The 23,357-nt window shown below is 40.9% G+C and overlaps 1 protein-coding gene across 3 annotated transcripts in view; it reads right to left on the bottom strand.

Moving 5' to 3' along the window:
* PLPPR5 (phospholipid phosphatase related 5) overlaps window positions 1-23,097 on the bottom strand; it is an 80,935-nt gene extending 57,838 nt beyond the window's left edge. For 2 of the 3 annotated variants that reach the window (XM_039352259.1, XM_039352258.1), the window contains exon 1: window positions 21,959-23,097. In XM_039352259.1, coding sequence (XP_039208193.1) covers window positions 21,959-22,195 — 237 coding nt within the window. In that variant the 5' untranslated portion in view covers window positions 22,196-23,097. Of the gene's footprint in view, window positions 1-8,870; window positions 8,998-21,958 lie in introns of those variants that run through there. The other variant, XM_039352261.1, reaches the window with a different exon arrangement.
* Window positions 23,098-23,357: the final 260 nt, after the last annotated feature.

Consider the following 23,357-nt stretch of genomic DNA (forward strand, 5'->3'; position numbering starts at 1 on the left):
TGAATTTGCTTGTCAGAAGTTAGCAAAAGGGGATTGCATGACCCCAGGGCACTGCCATTGTCATAAATATGAGTCAGTTGCCAAACATCTGAATTTTGTTCACGTGACCGTGGGAGACGCTGAATGTTATAAGTGTGAAAAACCGTCATAAGTCACTTTTTTCAGTGCCACTATAACTTTGAAATGTCACTAACTGAACTGTTGTAAGTCGAGAAATGCCTGGTATTAGGCTGGTCTCCTCTGTGACAGCCTGTGATAGCTTTTAAAAATCAAAAGGAAGGATCTGGTTACCTGCTGCATCTGCTTGCATGAGTCTTCAACTATCATTAGGCATTAGGATTTATTGTCATGTTTTCTTGAGTAGTACATTTTACTTTTGATGTTATTGTGCAACATTTATGGCAATTTTTGTTACTGTAATATGCAGAGAACCCAGAAGATTCAGCAGGGGGTTCAAAACAAGTGAAGCAATAAAACAAATTCCACCTGTTTAAAGAATCATGATGAGGTTCAGTGGTGAGTTATAACACTTCCCTCTGCAAAACCACACCTGGAATACTGCAACCAATTTTGGTCACCATACTACAAAAAGATGTTCAGACTTTGGAAAAAGTTCAGAGAAGAGCAACTAAAATGATCAAAGGCTTGGAGACTAAAACCTATGAAGAACGGCTGTAGAACTTGGGTTTGGCTAGTCTAAAGAAAAGAAGATAAAGGGTGACATGATAACACTATTCCAGTATTTGAGGGGCTGCCACAAAGAAGAAGGGGTCACGTTATTCACCAAAGCACCAGAGGGCAGGACAAGAAACAATGGCTGGAAACTGATCAAAGAGAGAAGCAACCTGGAATTAAGGAGAAACATCCTAACAGTGAGGACAATTAACCAGTGGAACAGCTAGCCTCCAGAAATCGTGGGCGCTCCATCACTGGAGGTTTTTAAGTAGAGACTAGACAGTCACTTGTACAGGTTCTCCTGCTTGAGCAGGGGGCTGGACTAGAAGACCTCCAAGGTCCCTTCCAGCTCTATTCTATTCTAAACATCTTCTTTATAAAAACAGTCCCAAAATGAAAGTTAGAACTAAGCTTTGGTAGCATTTGCTAACATTCACCTCTCTGCCCATCATGTTTATTTATTTTATTTATTTGTTTATTTGTTTATTTATTTATGAGACTTATATACCGCTTTAAGTGCAAGCACTCTCTAAGCGGTGTACACCAGTAAGCAATGTATATATATGTATATATTTACATTGCCCCCAACAATCTGGGTCCTAATTTTACCTACCCCGGAAGGATGGAAGGCTGAGTCAACCTTGAGCCGGTGAGATTTGAACCGCTGACCTGCTGAACACAATCAGCTAAAGTGGCCTGCAGTACTGCCCTCTAACTGCTGCGCCACCTCGGCTCCATGTTAATAAAAGTCTCTGCAATATCAAATGCTTTGCATCAATTAAGCCTGAATATAACTCTGCCTTCTTCAAATAAGATGATGAGCAAAATGGTACTAGCATTGCAATTTTGTCCATGCAGATTCAGTCTACTGAATCAATTCTTAGACAGCTGAGTATCAAAGACCATTTTACAGGAAACAAACAAGAAAAATGACAATGCTGATCAACAGAAGACATTCAAAAGAGTGTCTCTAAAATGCTAGAATCCAGCACTGTTTGTACTTTTTAATAAACTTTTACTTACAGAGAGGTGGGCTCACTGTGGCTTAAACTCTCACAAGTCATTACTTGGAAGAAATTAGGTTACAACAAATGATTTCAGCTAAAATTAAGAAAATATCTCGTTCACAGTTTCACTCCCCTATATGCGAAGTCATGCAGCCCGTTTACCTACGTGAGGTATGTCTGCACGAGAAGGAAATTCTTTACATGCAACTCAATTCTCTTCACACTGGTTTGCCAATTTAAGAAAACCAGATGGCTGTTTATGCAGAAACCTGATGGCATATAGAAGTGGTTCCTTCAATAGGAGAATGGAGTTGCAGGCTCCAACAAAATAATGAGACAGGAAGATTTAGGGATCTGTGCTTTCTCTCTTCTCATTTCATTTAAGATAAGGATACCTGCATGCTATGAGGGTAGAAAATCTGTTTTCCCATAGGGACATGCACATCATTCCACCAGAAATGATGGCAGAGAAAGTATACCTAACTCATAATTCATTTCTCTTTTCTGGGTGGCATAAAAGAGAACACGGTCTCTAAAATGTGTTAATCAATACAATCTTTCAGCAATTGGTACATAAATGAAAGCATAATAACTCATCAGCTCACACACCTCTATATATTTAAACATCCCACAGCAAAAATACGCCTGTTTCATTCAATTGTTTACATTGAGACTTTTAACATCACTGGCAGATATCAAGAAAAACGCTTTCTGTTGTCAGAATATTTTTACTTGATCTAACATTTCCAAGGCAATGTGGGATGTATATATTTTTCTTCAACAGAAATGCTGCATTGTTAAAAGTGTTAGAATAACATTCAGTTGTCGCAAAAAAAAAAGTGTTTTTTTTTATCCTGATTCATTGGCGAGTCAAACTCTGAATTTGGGATAACACTGCAGGAATATTTAGAAGAGACTGGGATTCCCAGTAACATGTGTATGTAAAGACCAATTTGGTGTCACAGGATACTTGCTGGAACTTTTGCAGGCCAATAAATCTGCCAAGAAATTCATTTTTATTTTTTGTAGACTCTGTATATCAGGGGTCTTCAAACTTGGCCCTTTTATGACTTGTGGACTTCAACTCCCAGAATTCCTCATCCAGGCATGCTGTATATCAGACTCTGTATATCAGGGGTCTTCAAACTTGGCCCTTATATGACTTATGGACTTCAACTCCCAGAATTCCTCAGCCAGGCACGCTGTATATCAGGGGTCTTCAAACTTGGCCCTTTTATGACTTATGGACTTCAACTCCCAGAATTCCTCAGCCAGGCACGCTGTATATCAGGGGTCTTCAAACTTGGTCCTTTTATGACTTATGGACTTCAACTCCCAGAATTCCTCAGCCAGGCACGCTGTATATCAGGGGTCTTCAAACTTGGTCCTTTTATGACTTATGGACTTCAACTCCCAGAATTCCTCAGCCAGGCACGCTGTATATCAGGGGTCTTCAAACTTGGTCCTTTTATGACTTATGGACTTCAACTCCCAGAATTCCTCAGCCAGGCACGCTGGCTGAGGAATTCTGGGAGTTGAAGTCCACAAGTCATAAAAGGGCTAAGTTTGAAGACCCCTACTGTATATACTAGACTAGGGGTAGGGAACCTTGGCTCTTTTACGACTTGTAGACTTCAGTACCCAGAATTCCTGAACCAGCCATACTGACTCAGGAATTCTAGGAGTTGAAGTCCACAAGTCATAAAAGAGCCAAGGTTCCCTACCCCTGTACTAGACATTCCCAGTTATAGTCAAAAGCATCTACAGCTTCTATTCTTTTATGTTCACACATGGCAGGAGAAATTTGGTTCTTTAGAGAAGTTCCCTGTGTCTTATTTGTCCCTTTAAAACCATCTGGGAAGACCAGTATTTCTCAGGGGACATTTTTACGGTGGGAGAAATAATAGAGAAAGAACAAGAAATATTGAGCAGATGCACTGATTCATAAGTAAAATCTGCATGGTCAAAAGACAAATGCATCCAGTTTGCAAATCCAAATTGCTCATATTACTTGCACCTAGACATGCCGATTTATTTTATTTTTTGGGGTAAGAAATTCTGTGCCTCCTAAAGTATATCTGTTTAACTGACAGTAGTTATGTCTCAGGATTTCAGCTTGGTGGTATCTGGCAATCAATATATTTTCTCCATGATGGTAGATTAGGAATAAAATTATACTGTTGTGTTCAATTGAAACTGCAGAAGTTACCTACGGTCTCCTTTTAGAAATACAAATTTCTTTGGCAGACAATCTCTCTCTTTCTCCTCTTCCCTTGTGTTGCTTACATAAACAAATCTTTTATTAAATTCTTTAGGGGACAAAAGTAATTTTTCTTTGAAAGGTGCCTGAAGCAACTGAATCCAAAAGAGGGGTGTATGACAAGTTGCCGCAGCCAACTCAACACGGTCAACTTGCCATGGCCAACTCAACACGGTCAACTTGTCACGGCCAATTTACTGCGGGACAAGAGTTACACTAATATCAAAGAAACAGTGGAATAGAATCTTTAAAGAAAGTATGAAAAAGGAGGAACAGAATGAAATGTGAATGACAAAAATTTAAATATTTTTTATTTATTTTAAATAATTAAATTGAATTGTTAAATTGTCCCACAGCGAGTTGTCCTGTGGCGAGTAGTCCCATTCTGCCAAAAGAGATGGATGCTAGCTAACACTGGTTGATAATTACATTCTAGCTTTCAAAACACTTCTTTCTTTGATGTAAAAACGGATTTAGTTATAATAATCATTTATAGCAAATTCATTCACTTCAGTAGAATAAAGGTGAATTGAACTAAATCTTCATAGAAGACTTCTCTGCTTTATGTATTTGGAGGACCACACTGAATCTCAATACAATTACTAATATATGGCTAACCTCCCATCTTCTTTACATGGATGTAGATTGACCAACTAAAAATTGTGTTGTATTATGGATACAATAATGATGTATGATATGAAATCTTCTTAGTAGGCACACTGACTATATACTTCTACAGTGGCTTGAACATGGCTTTTCTGGATCCACAAGAATTTGATGGGAGTTTTATAAGAGATTAAGGGCAAAAAAAGAAAGAAAGAAAATTCACTCAAGGAGAGCTATTCACGGCAATTTTTCCAAGATGCAATGGAAAAAAACATGGCCTCTTGTTCCATGAAGTAATGCTAGATCTGCCATTTTGCAGATCTTCGGGTTCTGGGGGAAAAAAATTCTAATAAATTCTACAGGTTGAAAACCTTTGAAAATCCCTAGTGTGGAACACCCCTCCTTCAGAAATTTAGAATTACGATTATCATAATTTTCAGAGAGAAATGTTACTAAGTATTATGATAAGAATTATGGAAGTTGTAGGAACACACAAGGTTGGGGAAGACTGGCTCATCCTTGCACTGATTTCGAACCCAAAAGAATATAATGTTTCTGTTGGAACATTACATCTTAAATATATATCAGACAAGGAAGGCATGAGAAATGGGATATAAAAAGCAACAAAATAACTGTCTGTATAAATTATGGTGCCCATTTGGCCTGCTTAATGATTGACATTTTAAAAACATTTCTGAAAATACTGTCCAAATGAAAATCGACATGGCTTGAAAACAGCACATTACATTGCATAAAAATAATGGCTTGCTGGCAGAAATTTGTGTCTTCCATAATACATTCATCAACTAGCATCTGAAAGTGTGTGAACACCTCCACTGAGATATCATGTGAACTTGAATAACTATCAAAGATTCTGCCTGATCACAGGCATCCATTCCTAACTACAATGATGCCAAAACGATTCATCATGACATTATATTGCAAACTTGCATTGCAATGATATTGTACATATGCAGGTAAGGGGTGGAACTGGTATCGCAATGTTGTAATGGACATTTTGTCATTTGTTCGCTTTGCCTGCTCTCACAGACACCTATGCCTAGTGTCTTTGGATCATTGTTTCACATAAGAAAATCATCCTAACAAAACAGAATACTGTACTTTATTATCCAAATGTGATAGACACACAGGGAATTTCTCTCCGGTACATAAGCTCTCAGCGTACATGCAAAGCAACAGAGTAATAATAAACATAAGAACAAAGGATAATAACAATACCTTAACAGAAGAACAGAATGACAGAGTTGGATGGGACCTTGGAGGACTTCTAATCCAACCCCCTTCTCAAGCAGGAAACCCTATACCCATTTCAGACAAATGGTTGTCCAACCTTCACCTCAAGCCTTCCACCTTCCCAGAGTCATAGGCTGGAAGGGACCTTAGAGGTCTTCTAGTCCAACCCCCCTGCTCAAGCAGGAGACTCTCTCTACCATATCAATAGAGAAGGTAGTAGAACAGATGAGAAGGATAAAAGTAATCCTAACATCATTTTTTTATTTCATGAAAACAGAAAACATATATTTTTAATGTTATATTATGTACATTGATGGGACTTCTGGATCAGTGAGTTTTTCAAGCTACATAAAGATTGCAGTGTAACTGTCACTGCATTTACAGCTTTTCTAACACATAACATAAAGCCCACTTGTTTGTTCAGTAGCCCATAGATTTATTCCTTCCTATTTAGCTGATTTTTATATCAGCTGTACAAGAAAAAGCAAATGCCCAGAGTTTTTACAGTGTAAATAAAGTATGAAACTTGCATGAGAACCACATGAGAATGTATTGCTTCTGCTCTTTTGTGAAAACAAGTTAACCTTTAGAATGGCAATTTGCAAAAGATGGAACCAGTCTGGGAAAGTAATTTCTCCATATTCCTCAGATGCCAAGCAAGCAGATTCTCCCCACCCCCTTGTAAATACAAGCCAGCCCTTATGTACTCCAGCACTAATTATAGTGGAAGTTTTAACTATAATTCCTTCGTTACACATAATATAGAATGGCATTTGCTTGCTTTTAGCACAATACGATGGGTAAACCAGGCTTCTACAATTTATTAACTATGGTTTACAGTTCACTAGTAAGTGTGAGTCAGGTTCTTGCTCAACAAATCATGATTAAAATAAAACATGACTTAGAGCTATATGTGAACCCAAGCATCAATTTCAAATTGCGGCTTGAAAAGGATTTGCAGTCTGTGGGTCCAAGAAATATCATTTATAATTGTGATGGTGAAAGTATATTTATTGTGTTTAACACTGCCAAGAGAATGGAGGGAAAAAATAATTGAAAAAGAAAAGGGAAGGGAAGGGGGGAGGGAATTCACAACCCAGAAACTAGATTGTGATTTCCAAAACCATATTTCTACTGGTTCCAACAGATTATCAAGCAACAGACTATCTACTTAATAAACTCTGCTCAAAGAGGCATTAACTGGCACGTCTAACCTTAAGCTTCAAAATATGAATTTACATTTTCCAGTATCATCTTAGATACTCTCTAAGCATATCCTTTACAAGAAAATTATTATTCCCTAACCAGCCTGACATAGATTATTGTCATTATCTCTGTGTCTTTTCTTTCTTTCCAGGTAAAGAATGAAGAAGTGAGTGGTGCTCTCTGAGCTTGGTTGTTTTCTTGCAGACATTTCATTAGCCAACTAGATAACATAATCAGGACTAGTCATGAAGAAGTACATGCAAGTAGCGGGGTGAGAGAAGCGAGAAAGGTAAATTTTACTGCCTTGACTGGGAGAAAAAAATCTTCTATGATGGATTTCTCAGTTGTAAGGACCACAATACTCTATTTGACTAATAATGGGGTTTTTTTTCCTAGCCTAGTTTTTGGCTCAGGGAAATGTGCTACAGTAGCAATAAAATCACAAACAGTAATGGAATTGAAATATGGAATGGCCAAACCACCAGGATAATTGCAGGCAAAGCAAATAATAAGACGACCTGGCAATGGGTAATAGCATGGAAAATTGAAGAAAGAGACAGAGAGGCTAATTCTGGCTACATAAGACCAAGCCTTATGAAAACATGCATACAAAGACACAATTGAGAAGACAACAGACAGCAAATGCTGCCTCTGCAAATAAGCTGATGAAACAGTGGACCACCTAGACAGCTGCTGCAAGAATATCCCACAGACCAGACATGTCAAACTCACAATGTCATGTGACGTCACGCAACGTATTGGGACAATTTTGCCATTGCTGGCAATGGGGTGGGCAATGACGCATCCAGCCCGCAAGCTGGGAGTTTGACACCCCTGCCATAGACTGACTACAAACAACAGCATTACCAGGTTGCAACAATGGTACATTGGAATAGATGCAAGAAATATCATTTGTCTGCAGGCAAGAACTGATGGGACTACAAAATAGACAAAGCAATGGACAACGACAAGGCTAAAGTGCTCTGGGACATTAGAATTAAAACAGACATGCACACCAGATTTAATAATTGCCAATAAGAAAGACAAAAAAAGTTTGTATAATGGGTATGGCAATACCTGGAAACAGCAGAATATAATCTCTCTTTGTTGATGTTTCTGAAAATATAGTAAGTTATATAATACTGGTCTAGAGGACCAGAAAGACAGTCAGTGAATCAAAGAGAAAAATTCATAACATAATGAAAGAATTCATTAGCATAAATTCTGAAACCGAAGAAAATATATTCCACCCCCTTCTACAATTTCTATATTAAGGCAAAGCACCACACAGAGGGATGGTAAGGCTTGTAAAACTTTATTTTTATTTCCAAGCTGTATTTTTAAAATGATTCCCAATACGTCGATAAGGCATCTGAAGAAAAGGACCACATAGACAATGCTAATCTAATAAAGCCAAGACAACAGCACGGATATTTATGAGAAATAAAATCTCACTTTATGATCTTTATGTTATTGACATATCTTTGAAAGCCACACTGTTCATATTAGTCAAATAATTATCCAAACCCTGAAGGCTACAGCACAGATCTAGAAGTCCTAAACAACCTGAAAACATCATCAGAGCTCAAACGCGGATCTATAAAATCTCAGTTTTACAAGAATCTGTCCAGGCAAGAAAAACTGTATATACTCAGTTAATGCAGCCTGTAATCAACTGTTCATTATCTCAACAGAAAACAATGATTGCTTCAAATAAAACATAATCACAACTATGTTAAGCAATGTTGATGGAACGTGAAATACAGTACGAGGGTGTAGATTTTGGCAGCTAAAATAATACAGAAATACAATTTAACCCAAGCAGTTCTGGTATTGTCTGCCATATGAAAGGAAAACCTTACCTGAGCATCAGAGGTGTCACCCAAGTTCCACTACATCAACCTTCCTTAAAAAGGTATCTTCTGAGTATGCTAGACCAGAGGTCCCCAACCCACGGACTATGGCCCACTCCTGGGTCTTGAACCTGTCGGAACCGGGCTGCAGAAGTGTAGGTGAGTGCTTGCACAAGCAGTGGGCGTATTCATGCACAGTCTGTTTGCTTGAGCGGCAGGTGCAAGTGCCCGCCGCTCGTGCAAATGGAGTTGCGTGTGCGGCACGTGTACTTGCCTGCCACTCATGCGGAACCATCCCCTTTCCCCCGCAAAGCCAGAGAGGTTGGGGAACTCTGTGCTAGACAACACTGCCCATAATTTCCAGCCCACAGAGCCAAACAGAAATAGTTTGCTTAGGAAACATGAAAACAACTGGAAGATACCAGCTTGGGGAAATAATTCGCTAGGGAAAGTGAAACTATCTATAAAATACAAATACAACAAATCATTTATTTCCTCTTCTGGTGTTCAGGTTCAGTTGCTGCTATTTTACCTGCAAATGCTAGGCAGCTCCATCTAGGATTTCATAAACAAGCTAAGGTTTAAAATGTAGTCAATGTTGTGCTACAAGTAGCCTTTGCCTTATGACCACAAATTAGAACCAGAACTTCTGTCACTACATTTTTACAACCTTTTTTTTGCCACGGTTGTTAAGCAAATCATAGTCATGAAGCAAATCTGCCTTCCCCTATATTGACTCGGCATGTCGGAAACCAGCTGGCAAGGTTGCAAATGTGACCCTGTGACACTGCAACCATCGTAAATTCGTGCTGATTACCAAGCATCCAAATTCTGATCACATGACTATGTGGACGCCGCAACAGTCATTAAGTGCAAGAACCAGTCATAAGTCACCTTTTTCAGTGCTGTTGTAACTTCAAAACAACTGCTAAAAGAATGGTTGTAAGTTGAGGACTATCCATATAGAGTGCTCGTGTTCAGGATTCGGGCCAACCAACTTGTTATGCCATCTTTCAATGTGTACCTTTCTATTTTCCACTCATCTTCACCACATCCCTATGTGGGCACTTAATAAGTCATCCATACCAACATGTCCCTGGTTATTCCAACGATCATTGTATTTCTCAGCTTCTCTTTCCTTCAACCTATTCCCACCTCACCCAAATTTTGGGCTTACAATTCTCATATTCCTATAGACCTTGTGATTTCCTCCAGCTTCTCAACATCTCCCAGATGTACCTGTAGGCGTTCTCAACTTAAAGAGAATGAGGGGAACATCTGTGATCAAAACTTCCCATCTCTTTCACTTAGTTTAATTTCTTTTCAAAACAGCTGCAGGTAAGATAGAGATTAAAGCGGAGGAGAGAGAAGGTTAATTTTTCATCCATAATTGATGGATGCGGCTTCCAAATTGCAGTTTATTCCACTAAAAAGAACTACCAGCATATGTGTGTTTTATGTTGAGACCAACAGCACAGCATGGAGAGAAATAAAAACAGAGAAAACCATTCAAGGTTGATTGGCTGCAAGCTATCTCAGGGAATTATTTCTTTACAGAATAACAGAGATGGAAGGGGACTTGGGGGTCTCTAGTCCAACATCTTGCTCAAGCAGGAGACCCTACACCAGTGATGGCGAACCTTTTAGAGACCGAGTGCCCAAACTGCAACTCAAAACCCACTTATTTATTGTCAGGTGCCAGGTGGACATGGCCCACTGGGTGGGTTTGGCCAAGGTGGGCGTTGTCACCTTGATGTTGCTTGTGGGGAGGGACGTCTGTGGAGGGGCAGGCAGGGTTGGGGGAGATCCAGGGGGTATCTGGCAGGTGGCGTGGTGGGTAGGAGGCTCGTCCTGCGGGGTGAGGCGAAGCAGGATGGGGGTGCCATTATCTCAGGGCAAGGCAAGGCAGGGGGCGGGGCAGCTGCTGCCTGACACCATCGGCCCCCGCACAGAGGCCAGTGAGCACATGGGAGCCGACATTGTCCGTCAGCAGCCACAGCCTGTCAGCCCCTCGACCAGCGCACTCTGGAGCTCCACAGCCCGCCACCAGCAGTTCAGAGAAGTGCCCAGAGAGATGACTCTGTGTGCCGCCTCTGGCATGCATGCCATAGGTTCGCCACCACTGCCCTACACCATTCCAGACAAGTGACTGTCCAGTCTCTTCTTCAAAGCCTCCAGTGATGGAACATCCACAAGCCGTTCTATTGGTTCCATTTCTCCTTAGTTCTAGGTTGCTTCTCTCCTTGATTAGTTTCCACCCATTGCTTCTTGTCTTGCCTTCTGATGCTCTGAAAAATAGCTTGACCCCCTCTTTTTTGTGACAGCCCCTCAAATATTGGAACCCTGCTATCCTGTCACCCCTAGTCCTTCTTTTGCTAGACTACCCATACCCAATTCCTGCAACCATTCTTCATGTTTTATCCTCCAGCCCCCTAATCATCTTTGTTACTCTTTTCTGCACTTTTTCGAGAGTCTCTTCATCTTTTTTACACTATGGTGGCCAAAACTGGATGCAGTATTTTAAGTGTAGTTTCTTCAAATGCAGATATCTAGGTCTCTCAATCAAAATCTCTAAACCAGTGGTTCTCAACCTGTGGGTCGGGACCCCATTTGGGGTCAAACGACCATTTCATGGGGGTCGTCAAACAAGGCTGTCCGCCATTTCCCCCCCTTTCTTTGGCCACGCCCCTGGCACCCGATGATGTATAAGTGGTTGGGAGTCACCACAACATGGGAAACTGTATTATGGGGTCACAGCATTAGAAAGGTTGAGAACCACTGCTCTAAACCGTCTCCAGTCAACATTCTCTAACAGGTCCTAATCCACTGAACTATATAAGCTATCCTCACTTGCTGTATTTCACAGCAACAACGTTTTTTGGAAAATACAATATTTGCAGAAGTTTGGCATGGAGAAGATTTTAATGCAAGTGCTTTTTTTTCCTCCTGCACATACTGAACAAAAGCATGATAGTGAGTAACTCTGCTTTAGAATTGGTCTATGACCTCGACTGGAATAGAAACCCTGATAATTTTATCTAACGCAAGGGTTCCCAACCCCTACTCCCGGGACCAGGACCGAGTCATGACATGCCAGCAGCCAGGCATCACAAACAAGCAAAGCCCCATCTGCGGGATGCAGACAGCACACAAAACTACACCGCCTCCAGTCCGCAGAAAAACCTCTCTCCACGTAACCGGTCCCTAATGCCCAAAAAGTTGGGGACCTCTGATCTAAGGTATTAGGAATCTCAAGGAAAAAAAGCTCTGCACTCTTGTTTTAAGTTTAGGTGTTTTCATCAAGAGCTACTAACCTTGTACGTGTCAATAGGTATACTAATTCCTGCAAAGTAACAAATCACACTCTTTAAAAAATTGCAATATTTTACCAAGACTCCATTTAATGCCTTTGTAGCATCAGAGGGCCTAATAATTATTTCTTATATTTTGGCTGCTATTACCATAGCTGCCTTGAGTTTAGTGGAATATAAATTCGGCTAAATACAAATTAACTAAATAAATTGGCCTTTTACAGTAATTAAAATAAAATAATTGCCCATAAATTGGTTCGGTTTTGAAATCTAATGACCATACAAATATAAAAATCTTGCCAGATCAAAGTAAAAGATAATCTACCACATTCATCTACGTTGTGCCCATACAGCTGCCTCTGAGACATTCGCATTAGCACTTAGAGGCAGTACACTATCCCAATATGTTTGAAGTCAATATATATTAGAAGAGATAAAAGGACTTTATGTATTAATTATGGAATGGAGCAACATCCAAGCAAGCACACTGTTTCAGATATCTAACATGACATCAGTCCATTCTGGTAGAACAGACCAGGAAATCAACTCCACCAGAAGGCTAAAATTAGTTTTATTGAGATTGGCTGCAATAGTAGAATTTTGCAAGTCTGATTGTGCCATACCTCCTCCCCTTATACTCCAATGAATCTGGAAGGTGTCTGTCTGAGCATTTTCCAAATATTAATCACATTTCAGATATTTTTTAAAAACAAAAATGCTTCAGCCTCTTTTGCTTAGATACCAGTTCCTGCCTATCTTTGTCAGTTATATTCTTTAACCTTCAGGGGTGTCAAACTTGCAATGTCACGTAACATGTCGCGACTTATCGCGACTTTTTTTTCTATTGCTGACAATGGGGTGGGCGCAGTTTCAGCATGATGCATCCGGTCCGGCAGTTTGACACCCCTGCTGTACAGATTATAACAGAATGTCACCATCATTCAGCTTCTTTCTTAGATAGGATGGGACTCTGGAGTTCTAAAGAAAGAGGAAGAATACAATCAAGGAAGTAGGAAAGCAAGACTGTGCTAACTGTGGGTGTGGGGGCTTTGGTTCAGTTAGACCAGAGGAAAAGTAAGGGGGAAGCATTTTGCATGCGTGCGTGCACATGCAAATGGGGCGGAGCTAGCGCCCACATGATACTAACCCTGCCCTATTCTTGCGTGGCGCAACGGCGGCCGTTTTTTGCAGCAGTGGCCCATTTTTGCACCTTGCATTTGCAGCACTAACACAACTGGGGTATGCACGCACATACGTGCGCACTGGCCAACCTGTCCTGTGGCCCAGTGGCCACTAGGCGACGGCCCACTACCGGGCCGTGGCCCACAGGTTGGGGACCCCTGAGTTAGACTGTAGCAATGCGCTAACTATGGACAATCTCAAAACAGCTAAATATTTCAGATCTTGGAGTACTTGTCTGGGAGGAAAATTGTCTCAGGACTATAGACTACACTGGAACTAAGAAAAAAAATCCAGCAGTTAGTGAATCACTTCTGTAACAATATTACATAAGTCTGCTAATAAAACCAGACTGCTTCCTCACCAATCAAGGTCTCCTTTCATAAACGTACTGTAATTGGTTTACCAGTCTGGCTTTATGAAAAACAGAATTTAGGATCACCATTTTTGTTTTGTTTTTTAAAAATACATTGTTGCATATTTTGTTGTGACTAAAGTCAATCACAAAGTTACTTAGTACACCTAAGGTCACAGAATAATTGTAAAAAAAAACTTATCTAATAGACATCTAAAGTTGCTAAACTAATCCCACTTTCATTGTTGGCCAATTGTATCTTTCACTGATAGCCAGGGTCATCAGGACTGCTGTGAGCATGGCTGATGCCAGGGAAAGCAAATGACGGCATATGTATGATGTCACCATGTCAATACTGCAATATATACACTTATATTCAGTGCCAGAACACAAAGAGTCGATAGTCACTACATGCATGTCATTTAGACATCACTACTTTTCTAAGGGTGCTGCTAATTTTTCTGCACACTCTGACTCAGCTCCACTGTCCGTAGCAGACCTGGGCCGCATCCGGCCCTTTGAGCGTCTCTGTCCAGCCTGTGTGAGGTCAATCAGGAATCAAATGTAACTAAGTTCCAAAACAGTCCCAGTTTCCCATGCAGCCCCTTGGCAAAATGTATTGCCCACTCCTGGCTCATAGCACAAAATTCAAGGAAAACATTTTCATCCAGAAAAGGCAGTACCAGATGAAAGATTTCCCCTTTCATACCTAAGAAATTGAATTCTTTCTTATCCCTTGTCATCCTCTCTAACTTAGGCTGTGGGTCACCAACTTGATGTTTCTACTAAGATTCCCAGCCACTCTTCATCCAATATACAAGTCTTTCCTTTTTTTTATTTCCAAATAGGGCAATGCCAGATTAGATTTTAAACAATACAACACACACATTGTCGGTCTTAATTGTTGATAAATCTTGAGAAATGCACATGCATGAATATACACTGTATTCAAATGCCCTTTCTAAGGGTTGACAGCCTGCTCACCAGGGGAGGGTGTCATATTATTACCATTGTCACCAATTTTTTTTTTACAGCTGCCACCGATTTTCTATGGATAAATTAAGATTAAACATAATGGGTTGAATGTCCAGTATGGGACACTGGAGACCAAGCAATTTAAGTGAGGGAAAAGTAGATGAACTGTAAGAAAAATGCTTCTTTGTAAAATTCAGTACATAACCAAGTTTTAAAATGCTCACTCTTGTTGTGTAACTAAGTTTCTGTTTCAGGTGCTCATCAGTACCATCCATCATCCTTCCCATGGCCTATCCACCGTCACACACAATATATTATGATAAATGTACTGGTCATCAATCTATCTTGGCCAAACTGGGTATCCTCAAAGGCCATTTGCATGTTGCATACTGCACACACTTTGGTCAGTAGCAAATCACAATCTCCAGGTAGAACAGTGGTCTTGATCTTGCTTCAGGTATCTTACATATAAATTACTTCCTTCATTTTTTTTTTTTTTAATTTTAAGGGAAAGCTCAGTCTCTGATATGGGGAACTGTACTTCAGGTAAATAGAAAAGCAGATATAGTAGTGGCCAAAATTGTGGAAACCTTTTGGGGAAAATGTTTTTTTGAAGTTTGATGGCTAATAACATCACTTTTTTGGGGGGAGTAGTACCATAAAATTATACATCAATGGAAAGATAATTTAATCAAGAATGTAATGCAACAAAGTTTGTTCAATTATCTATACTGAATTCTATGAAAAGTATAGCCAAATAACCAGAAAATGGAAGCACAACTTGCTCAGGTTGATATCAGGTAGCTTTTCTTCATCTGATTGTAGCCAATGAGCATGAGTGTTTAGAGAGCCAATCAGGTGTCATCTTGTTTTGGCAATGAGCCAATCAGATCACAATAGGATTCAGTTATTGATGTCATGTACTGAAGCTGAGAGAGGACATTTGTCAGTGTATTATGTGATTGCTATCAAATTGGTTGGGGTTTTTCGTGTTCTTTCATTTAGTGAGCTTGTAAAATGTAATAAAATTAAAGTAATGGTGCAAAAGAGTTGACTGGTTGCCCAGAAAGCGATATAAAATAGTATTATTAAGTGAACAAGGCTATAGTTAAAAAGAAATTAGAAGAAAAATTGGTGGAAACTTAACCAAAGGTGGCATTTCTACCATACACTTTTCCCAAAAGGTTTCCACAATTTTGGCCACCACTATAGTTGAAGAAAGGCTGAGCGCAAAAGAATTGAGGCCTTTGAACTATGGTGCTGGAGAAGACTCCTGCGAGTCCCTTGGACTGCAAGGCGTTCAAACCGGTCAGTCCTAGAAGAGATCAACCCTGACTGCTCTTTAGAAGGCCAGATCCTGAAGTTGAAACTCAAATACTTTGGCCACCTAATGAGAAGGAAGGACTCACTGGAAAAGGGCCTAATGCTGGGAAAGATTGAGGGCAATAGAAGAAGGGGACGACAGAGAATGAGATGGCTGGATGGAGTCACTGAAGCAGTAGGTGAGAACTTAAATGGACTCCAGAAGATGGTAGAGGACAGGAAGATCTGGAGGAACATTGTCCATGGGGTCGCGATGGGTCGGACACGACTTCGCAATTAACAACAACAACAACATAGTTGAAAATTGGATTTTGGTAAATCATGTGCATGTTCCTCAGTTCAAAATAAAGAGTGTAGATCCATTTTAAATTAAATGTAAATTTATTTCTATAAATAGACTGGCATTCATTTTCTTCCTCTCTGTCCAGATATTCTTCTGGTAGAATCTTAGAGGTACTTTGAATTTTGTTCTGCTGGAACACAACCAACTCCAAAGGGATATTCTTAGTGGAACTATTTCATTCTGAGCTCCAAATAGAATTTCATTCAGATTTTTAATAACTACACAATATTTTTAGATCTGTGCTCTTATATGTTCTTCAGTTGCACATGCACTTATCTCATTTTATTATATTTATGATAGATGTGTTTCTGCTACAAACCCTAATGAGAAAGCATATTATATTTCAAACTCCTACTTCTTCAATTGCACTGTTAGTCAATTAGTGTATACTATATGATTGCATTATATGCAGAGCAGATAATTTTCTGTATTTATTAACATGCAGTTGCGTATCGGCAAGTGGTGATTGGTGACTAGTTAACATAACAATGAAGTAAATAAATGGCTGACATGAAAAACAATGGTCATTTATCAAACTCAAACTGGAATGAGGTGCCAATCTTATGGCTTATACTATTTAACATTCTATTAATGATATGGATGAAGAAAAGGAGGAAACATTTAGCAAATTTGCAAGTGACACAAGATTAGGTTGACTAGCAAATAAACTAGAAGACGAAAGTAAAATTCAGAACACTGTTGTGAGATTATAGATTATGGTTTGAATATAACAGAGTGAAGTTTAATAAAGACAAATGAAAGATTCTTCACTTAGGAAACATAGCTCAAAGGCATAGGCATAAAGGATGTCTAACTTGGGGATAGTACTTGTGTAAAAGACCTGGAATTGTAACCGAATAAAACTGAACAGGTAACATCAACAGAATTATGCTTTCTCAAGCACAGAAAGAGATTTGATGCAACAAAGGAACACTCAGTTCTATTTCATTCTGAATAGGTCAGAACATTCAACATTCAAGTATTGTGTCCAGTTACAGACACCATACTGTATAAAGGGTTCAGAGAAACCGAGAGAGCTTCAGGGAAGTGCAACAAGTATCTAAAAAAGTAAGTTCTACAAAGAGAGACTAAAGGAACTGGAATATTAAGTAATTTGTTGTTGTTGTTGTTAATTGCGAAGTCGTGTCCGACACATCGCGACCCCATGGACAACGTTATATTAAGTAATACCTCTCTCCAAATACCTGAAATATATCGGATACCTAGTCAAGATGAGCTGGACAGAGTACTGGGCAGGAAACAATAGATTTAAGTGAAGGAAGGCAAATTCTGGTTCCATTTTGTAAACAGCTTCTAACTCTCAGACGAGTTTGACAGTGGAAACAATTACTCAGGAAAGTGGTGGGCAGAGGCTAGACACTTATCTGTCAATGATAGTTTAATTTGGATTCCCGGGCTGAGCAGGAGATTGAACTTCTTCCAACTCTATTATCTGAATTGCATGTAAAAACTCCATAGACAGAATTCTGCCTTCGGATCAAGCAGGCATTCTACCTGTGCTGCTTTTGCTAGTATAAATAAGAACGTTCACAACATTTAATTGCTTTCTGCTGTGATCAATCTGGGCTTGCACCAAACTTTCAGCCTAAGGCAAAGGCAAATTGACATTCCCTCCCTCATTCTATTTATGGAAACTGATTGTCAGTCTTTCCCCCATCACAAAAAAAATAAATAAAGGGGGAATAGCTAGAAATTAGAGCCAAAGGACTGCCACTACCAGCACCTGCTACCTAATGGTGGTGCTTCATACAGGCTTGATGGCCAATAAACACAATATAAGGTGGGACTCTGTTAGGAAGAGAGTAGCGGGCTTGGTACTTTAGGAAGAGACACTCCTAATCCTCACAAGCATTCTTAATGCAATCCTTTACCATTTCTATCATTTATTTTCTTGGGGGAAAATATTAAACTTGGGAGGGGAGAACCTAAACTTTAGACCTGTATTTTGTTGGAGCTAAATTTCAATCATCTCTGCAATGAACAGTTTTAGTAGAACCTGAACGAATCACAGTGCAGAGCAAGACATGGTCTTTTTATCTTTTCCAAAAAAATAGGCAACAAGACAATGACATCAATGGGTGTCTCTGATTTTATTTTTCTCCTTCTAAGGGGATTTTACTTCTATAGATTAAACTGTCAAAGTCTTTATCCAGATTCCTGTAGAGATACAAATCCCATGAAAATAACACTTAAGGTCTACTTCTGGTCTCTGAACATGAGTTACCCCTCCCAGTGGGAGCATTCAAACAAACTCACTTGCTACCAGCAAAATTATAGATATCTACTAACAGTTCATAACTCCCTGAGAGAAAGAAATTTAGCCACTTTGTCTTCTCCAGGAATGAATATGAAAGATTCTGTATATACAAGAGCTGGCTCTGAAGAACAAAACTGGGTAACTCCACATCTGCTTCCTCCCTCCCTCCATCAGAATTTGTAGCAGACCTCTATCTTGTAAATATAAACCAGTCAGTTGGCACGGAAAGAAATACTTCGAGAGAGCATACCTCAAATTAGATAATCTATTGCATTTCAAGCTCCTCTGGACTGCTGATGATATTAATTATGGAAGCCCTTCCAAAGCAATTTCATTGTATTCCTAATCTTCTTCACAGTGAACAGAGCAATCTGTTTAATATATAATAACCATAAATAATGTAGCTACCTATTTGCAATGAAACATTTCAGGGGATAAATTAAAAAAAAGTATTTTAATGGCCATTTTAAAATAATATTGCTAGAGCAGCAGGTTATTAATATTTCACTTGGCCACAAATCTTCATAAAAATTAATATCTTGTATCTTTGAAAATACAATGTTTGGGATGTAATGGTTTAACTTTGTGAAAAGAACTATTTAATGAGAAACTCTTCTCTGTGCTTCTTTCTTCTCTTTTGTTGCAAACACTCCCTGGGCCTGAGATACCAATTCCAGGAGGAACATCTCTATGGTCAAAAAGAACAATCCAAATTAAAAAAGGGGGGGGGGGAACAGACACAGCTATGAAATAATGAAGAATGTTCAGCTATATGGGAGGCATTTAGCTATAGCTAAGGCAATGTTTGTCAGCCATTTTGAATCAGAGTAAACATAAAGAGATTGGTGCAAATAATCATGGGTACACAGATTAAAACCATAAGACCTATTCAGCATTCTGTTCCCACAGCAGCCAAGCAAATCCTACAAGAAACCCACAACTGGGACAAGAATACAAGAGCACTCTTCCATTCATGTTCCCTAGCAACTAGTACTTACAGACATACCAGAGGTAATCTATAGCCATAATGACTAGATGAGATGAACTTAATGTTGCTGAGAAAATCTGTGTTGGGGATAGTAATCTAGAGACACAAAACAGACATCTTTAATCTTCTCTTAAAGCCATGCCTAGAGAAATAACATTTTTTTTTTGACATCTCCTCCTTTCCAGTTGACACTGAGGTGATGCAACCACACCCACAAATCTAGTGTGAATTAGTGAGCATGCACAGTTGGGATTGGAGGAGATTATGTATTAAAGTCTGGACTGGGGAAATAAAGAATGACCACTGTAAACATTCTCTGGATTCTATTTTTCCTGAAATGCACATGTTTAAATAATTATGACTTCCCCCCAAAATAAAGGATTTCTTAAAAATATATATTTCATAGGGAAAATAATGCCAAGCTAACAAAATAACATGAAGAAAACTCATCACCCTCTGTACAATTCAGTCAATTCTCCAGCAGTGTTCATCAACAATGGCGTTGTCTAGAGAAAGCAAGATTAATCTGATACATATTTTGCAAAGGCAAAGCACATTTCTAAGTTTCTATTTGTTTCTTTAAAGGCCTACATGTGTCAGAAACAAGACATCTTTAAATAAAAAAGCTTTCTTTTCCTGACACTGTCCAACACCTCTCATCATAAACTCAGAGGACTAAGTTACAACACAATTTTAAGCTTGTTTATGCAGAATTCGGGCCTGGGAATTCAGTGTTGTTTTTTTTTCCAAGCATGAGCATAGAAATTATATGTGCCCATCCTTAAGACATCATAATACCAAACTGTAACTGGTAAAAATATATTATGTGCCTATGTGCCAATATGGGTGTGATAATTTAAACTAAAGCAATGGGATGGAGGCATTGGTTTCCTGGTTTTCCAGAAATGGATGTATATTATAACAAAAATATTGTAATGTGAGCTGTTTTTTATCCCAGAATAGGCTAAAACATTGTGTTCAACTGGAGAAATCATAATATACAATGGGAAGAAAAACTACCAGCTCAGCTTCAAATACTTTATCGTTAGGGCTTAAGTGGCTTTATGGCTTTAAATTAATGTGAAAGGCTCCAGGATGTAATAACCAATGAGATTTCTAGCATAGCCCTGGTGGCATTATTTGTCTGACCGAAATTTATAGGACAGTGTGTTTATAAAACTGCACATTCCAAATTGTCCCTTTCCATTTTTCTTGCCTTAAATTTATTGCTGGGAGGGAGAATCCCAGTAGCATCATTTTATCAGTGTCTTGCACATCTAAGCGTGTGTGCGCGCATTTGTGCCTAAATATATCCCACTTTGAATGGTCACACCCTCTCCTTTTTGTTCATGGCTTCAATATGCTGAGGGACTATTTAAACACTTTTGTCTAATGACATTACAACTTGTATCCTGAGCTTTTTCAAGACAGATGCTCCTTGATAATTCTTTTTCCTGGGAAGCCAGCTGGCTCCCATTCAACAGCCAATTCATGTATCTTCTTTTAAAAGATACCGCAAAACCCCACATCAAAAATTTTGCCTGTACCTCACCTTCTGGCATCCCCTCACCATGCAGGAAGGGCTGAAGCAGAAGTAAGAAAAATGCCTATTCCTGTCTCCTGTTTGACCATCCGGAAAAAGACAAGCCTGTCATTTTGGCTAGCAGAAATATTTTCATGTGGCAAGATTACACACCACCAGAACCTGCCTGCTCATCAGTGACTAACCTATGCACTGAACAAAATAAAGATGCAATGAAATAATAGCATTTTTTAAAAAATCCAGTGCTGTTATCTTCTTTCCAAAACCAGTGCTGCCAGCTTCAGGAAAGGGGGAGGAGGCTGAGGATACTAGCGATCTTTAGAAAATGGCTCTTCCAGTTTGAGGCAAACCCAGAAAGGGCTCCCACCACCACCACCACTCTGGCAATTTAGCCGGGAACTCCCAAGTAAAATGAGATGGACAATCCCGAGATAAGGAAAAGGCAACGGGGCTGATCTCAGCTGGAAAGAAGGTCATGCAAATGGGAGATAATACACCATCAAACCAGGGAGGGGGAAAAAAAATCATCCCAGGCGTATATGGATGAACCCGACTGTTTTAAAATCGGGCCAGGACAGATTACACCCACAAAGACATATAGATATACGGAGGCCTCTTTTTTCTTTCTATCTTGCCCAACCCAGTTCGGGATGCCCGGGCCGCCTGGGGGAGACTTAGCAACAAGTTGAGCAACTTGAAAGGCTTGGAAAGCAGCACTTTCGAAGCGGTCGTGAGAAAGGGGAGAGCGGAGGGAAGAGGAAGGCAAAAGAGGCCGTTCGAGCTTGCTCGCAAAGATGCTTACCACCAAGACTGGCACCCCCGCCACCAGCGAGTAGAGGAGAACGGGGGGCACCGCGCTGCTCTCCTCCGGGCCCGGGTAAGGCTTGCGGTAGGCGCTCTCGTAGCAGAAGAAGCCCTGCAGGTTGACCGTGAAGGTGTCGGTGTACTCGAAGTAATAAGCCAGCATCACAGTCCCTGCCATGATCACCATCTGGAAGTAGAGCATTCTGGTAGGAAGAGGAGGAGAGGGCACTGGCATGTACTCCGGCGGCCGCGGCAGCCCCCCTCCCCGGCTGCGCGCTCCGCCCGCTTCCCGGCGGCATCCACCGGAGAAGGGGGCGGCGGCTAGTCCCAGGCAGCGGCGGCGGCGGCGGCGGCAGCGGCGACGGCAGCTCGAGGAAAAGCAGGAGGAGAAGGAGGAGCGGCGGGCGTACAACCTAGTCCCCGGGAAGGGGAGAGGGTCGCTCGCTCGCTGGGACCGGCAGCACGTGGAGCGGGCAGACGGCGGGCAGACGCGGCCCCGGAGAGCTGCCCTCGGAATGACAGCGAGCACGTGCCCGGCGCTGGCAGCCCCCGCACCGCTTGAAGGAAGGAGGGACTCGCGCTCCGAAACTCCGCCGGGTTTTAGACGCCGCGATCCAGGCGCAGCAAGCGTGACAAGAAGGCGGGGAAGGCAACGCCAGGCGCCGGCCGGCTTACTCAGCGGTTTCCCGCGCGATCCTCTCAGTGGGACTTTGAGGGGAAAGCGGGGGCTGGCTTGAATGCCGCCGCCGTCTTAACGCGGTGCCGCCGAGGTCTCGGGTTCCATGCTGCGAAATCGCCTCCCTGGAGGGGGCAGTCGGGCACTCTCAAGAAATCATGAAAGAAGGCCAAATAAAATATGAATACTAATAATAATAATAAATTCCGACCATTCCTGAGATTGGGGACCCAGCAACTCTTCAAGGGCAATCGGGCCGGTTTTTCTCTCCCGGGGGTGGCGAGGCTTCGCTGCCGGCTTCTGAAAAGTTCCTCGTCCCTGGGCGGATTCAGCCCTTCCCACCTTGCAGCCAAACCTCGTCACCTGTCGGCTCGCCTCGGCCGCGACCCTCAATTCCGCGCTCGATCCCTTGGTTTGAAACGCGGTTGCGGAGGCAGCGCCGACGCCGTTTCTGAAGCTGCATGGGAGCTGAAGGGATGGGAAGAGAGGTGGGTGGGTGCTTGAAATTTCTCTCTCTCCCTCCCTCTCTGTCTCTTTCTCTCTCCCCCCCCCCTCCGCAGTAAGGGATTTTGCTTTCAGTCTTAAAACACGCACGCACGCACGCACACACACACACACACACACACACACACACACACACACACACACACAGCGGAAGCGGTAACACCCCGTGCGTCAGTTGGAATGTGCGCGATCTCGCCTCTTCCTGCAACAACTACAC

Source organism: Crotalus tigris, unplaced genomic scaffold (genome assembly GCF_016545835.1).
Source record: "Crotalus tigris isolate CLP2741 ecotype Arizona unplaced genomic scaffold, ASM1654583v1 scf7180000018419.1029430, whole genome shotgun sequence".
NCBI lineage: Eukaryota > Metazoa > Chordata > Lepidosauria > Squamata > Viperidae > Crotalus > Crotalus tigris.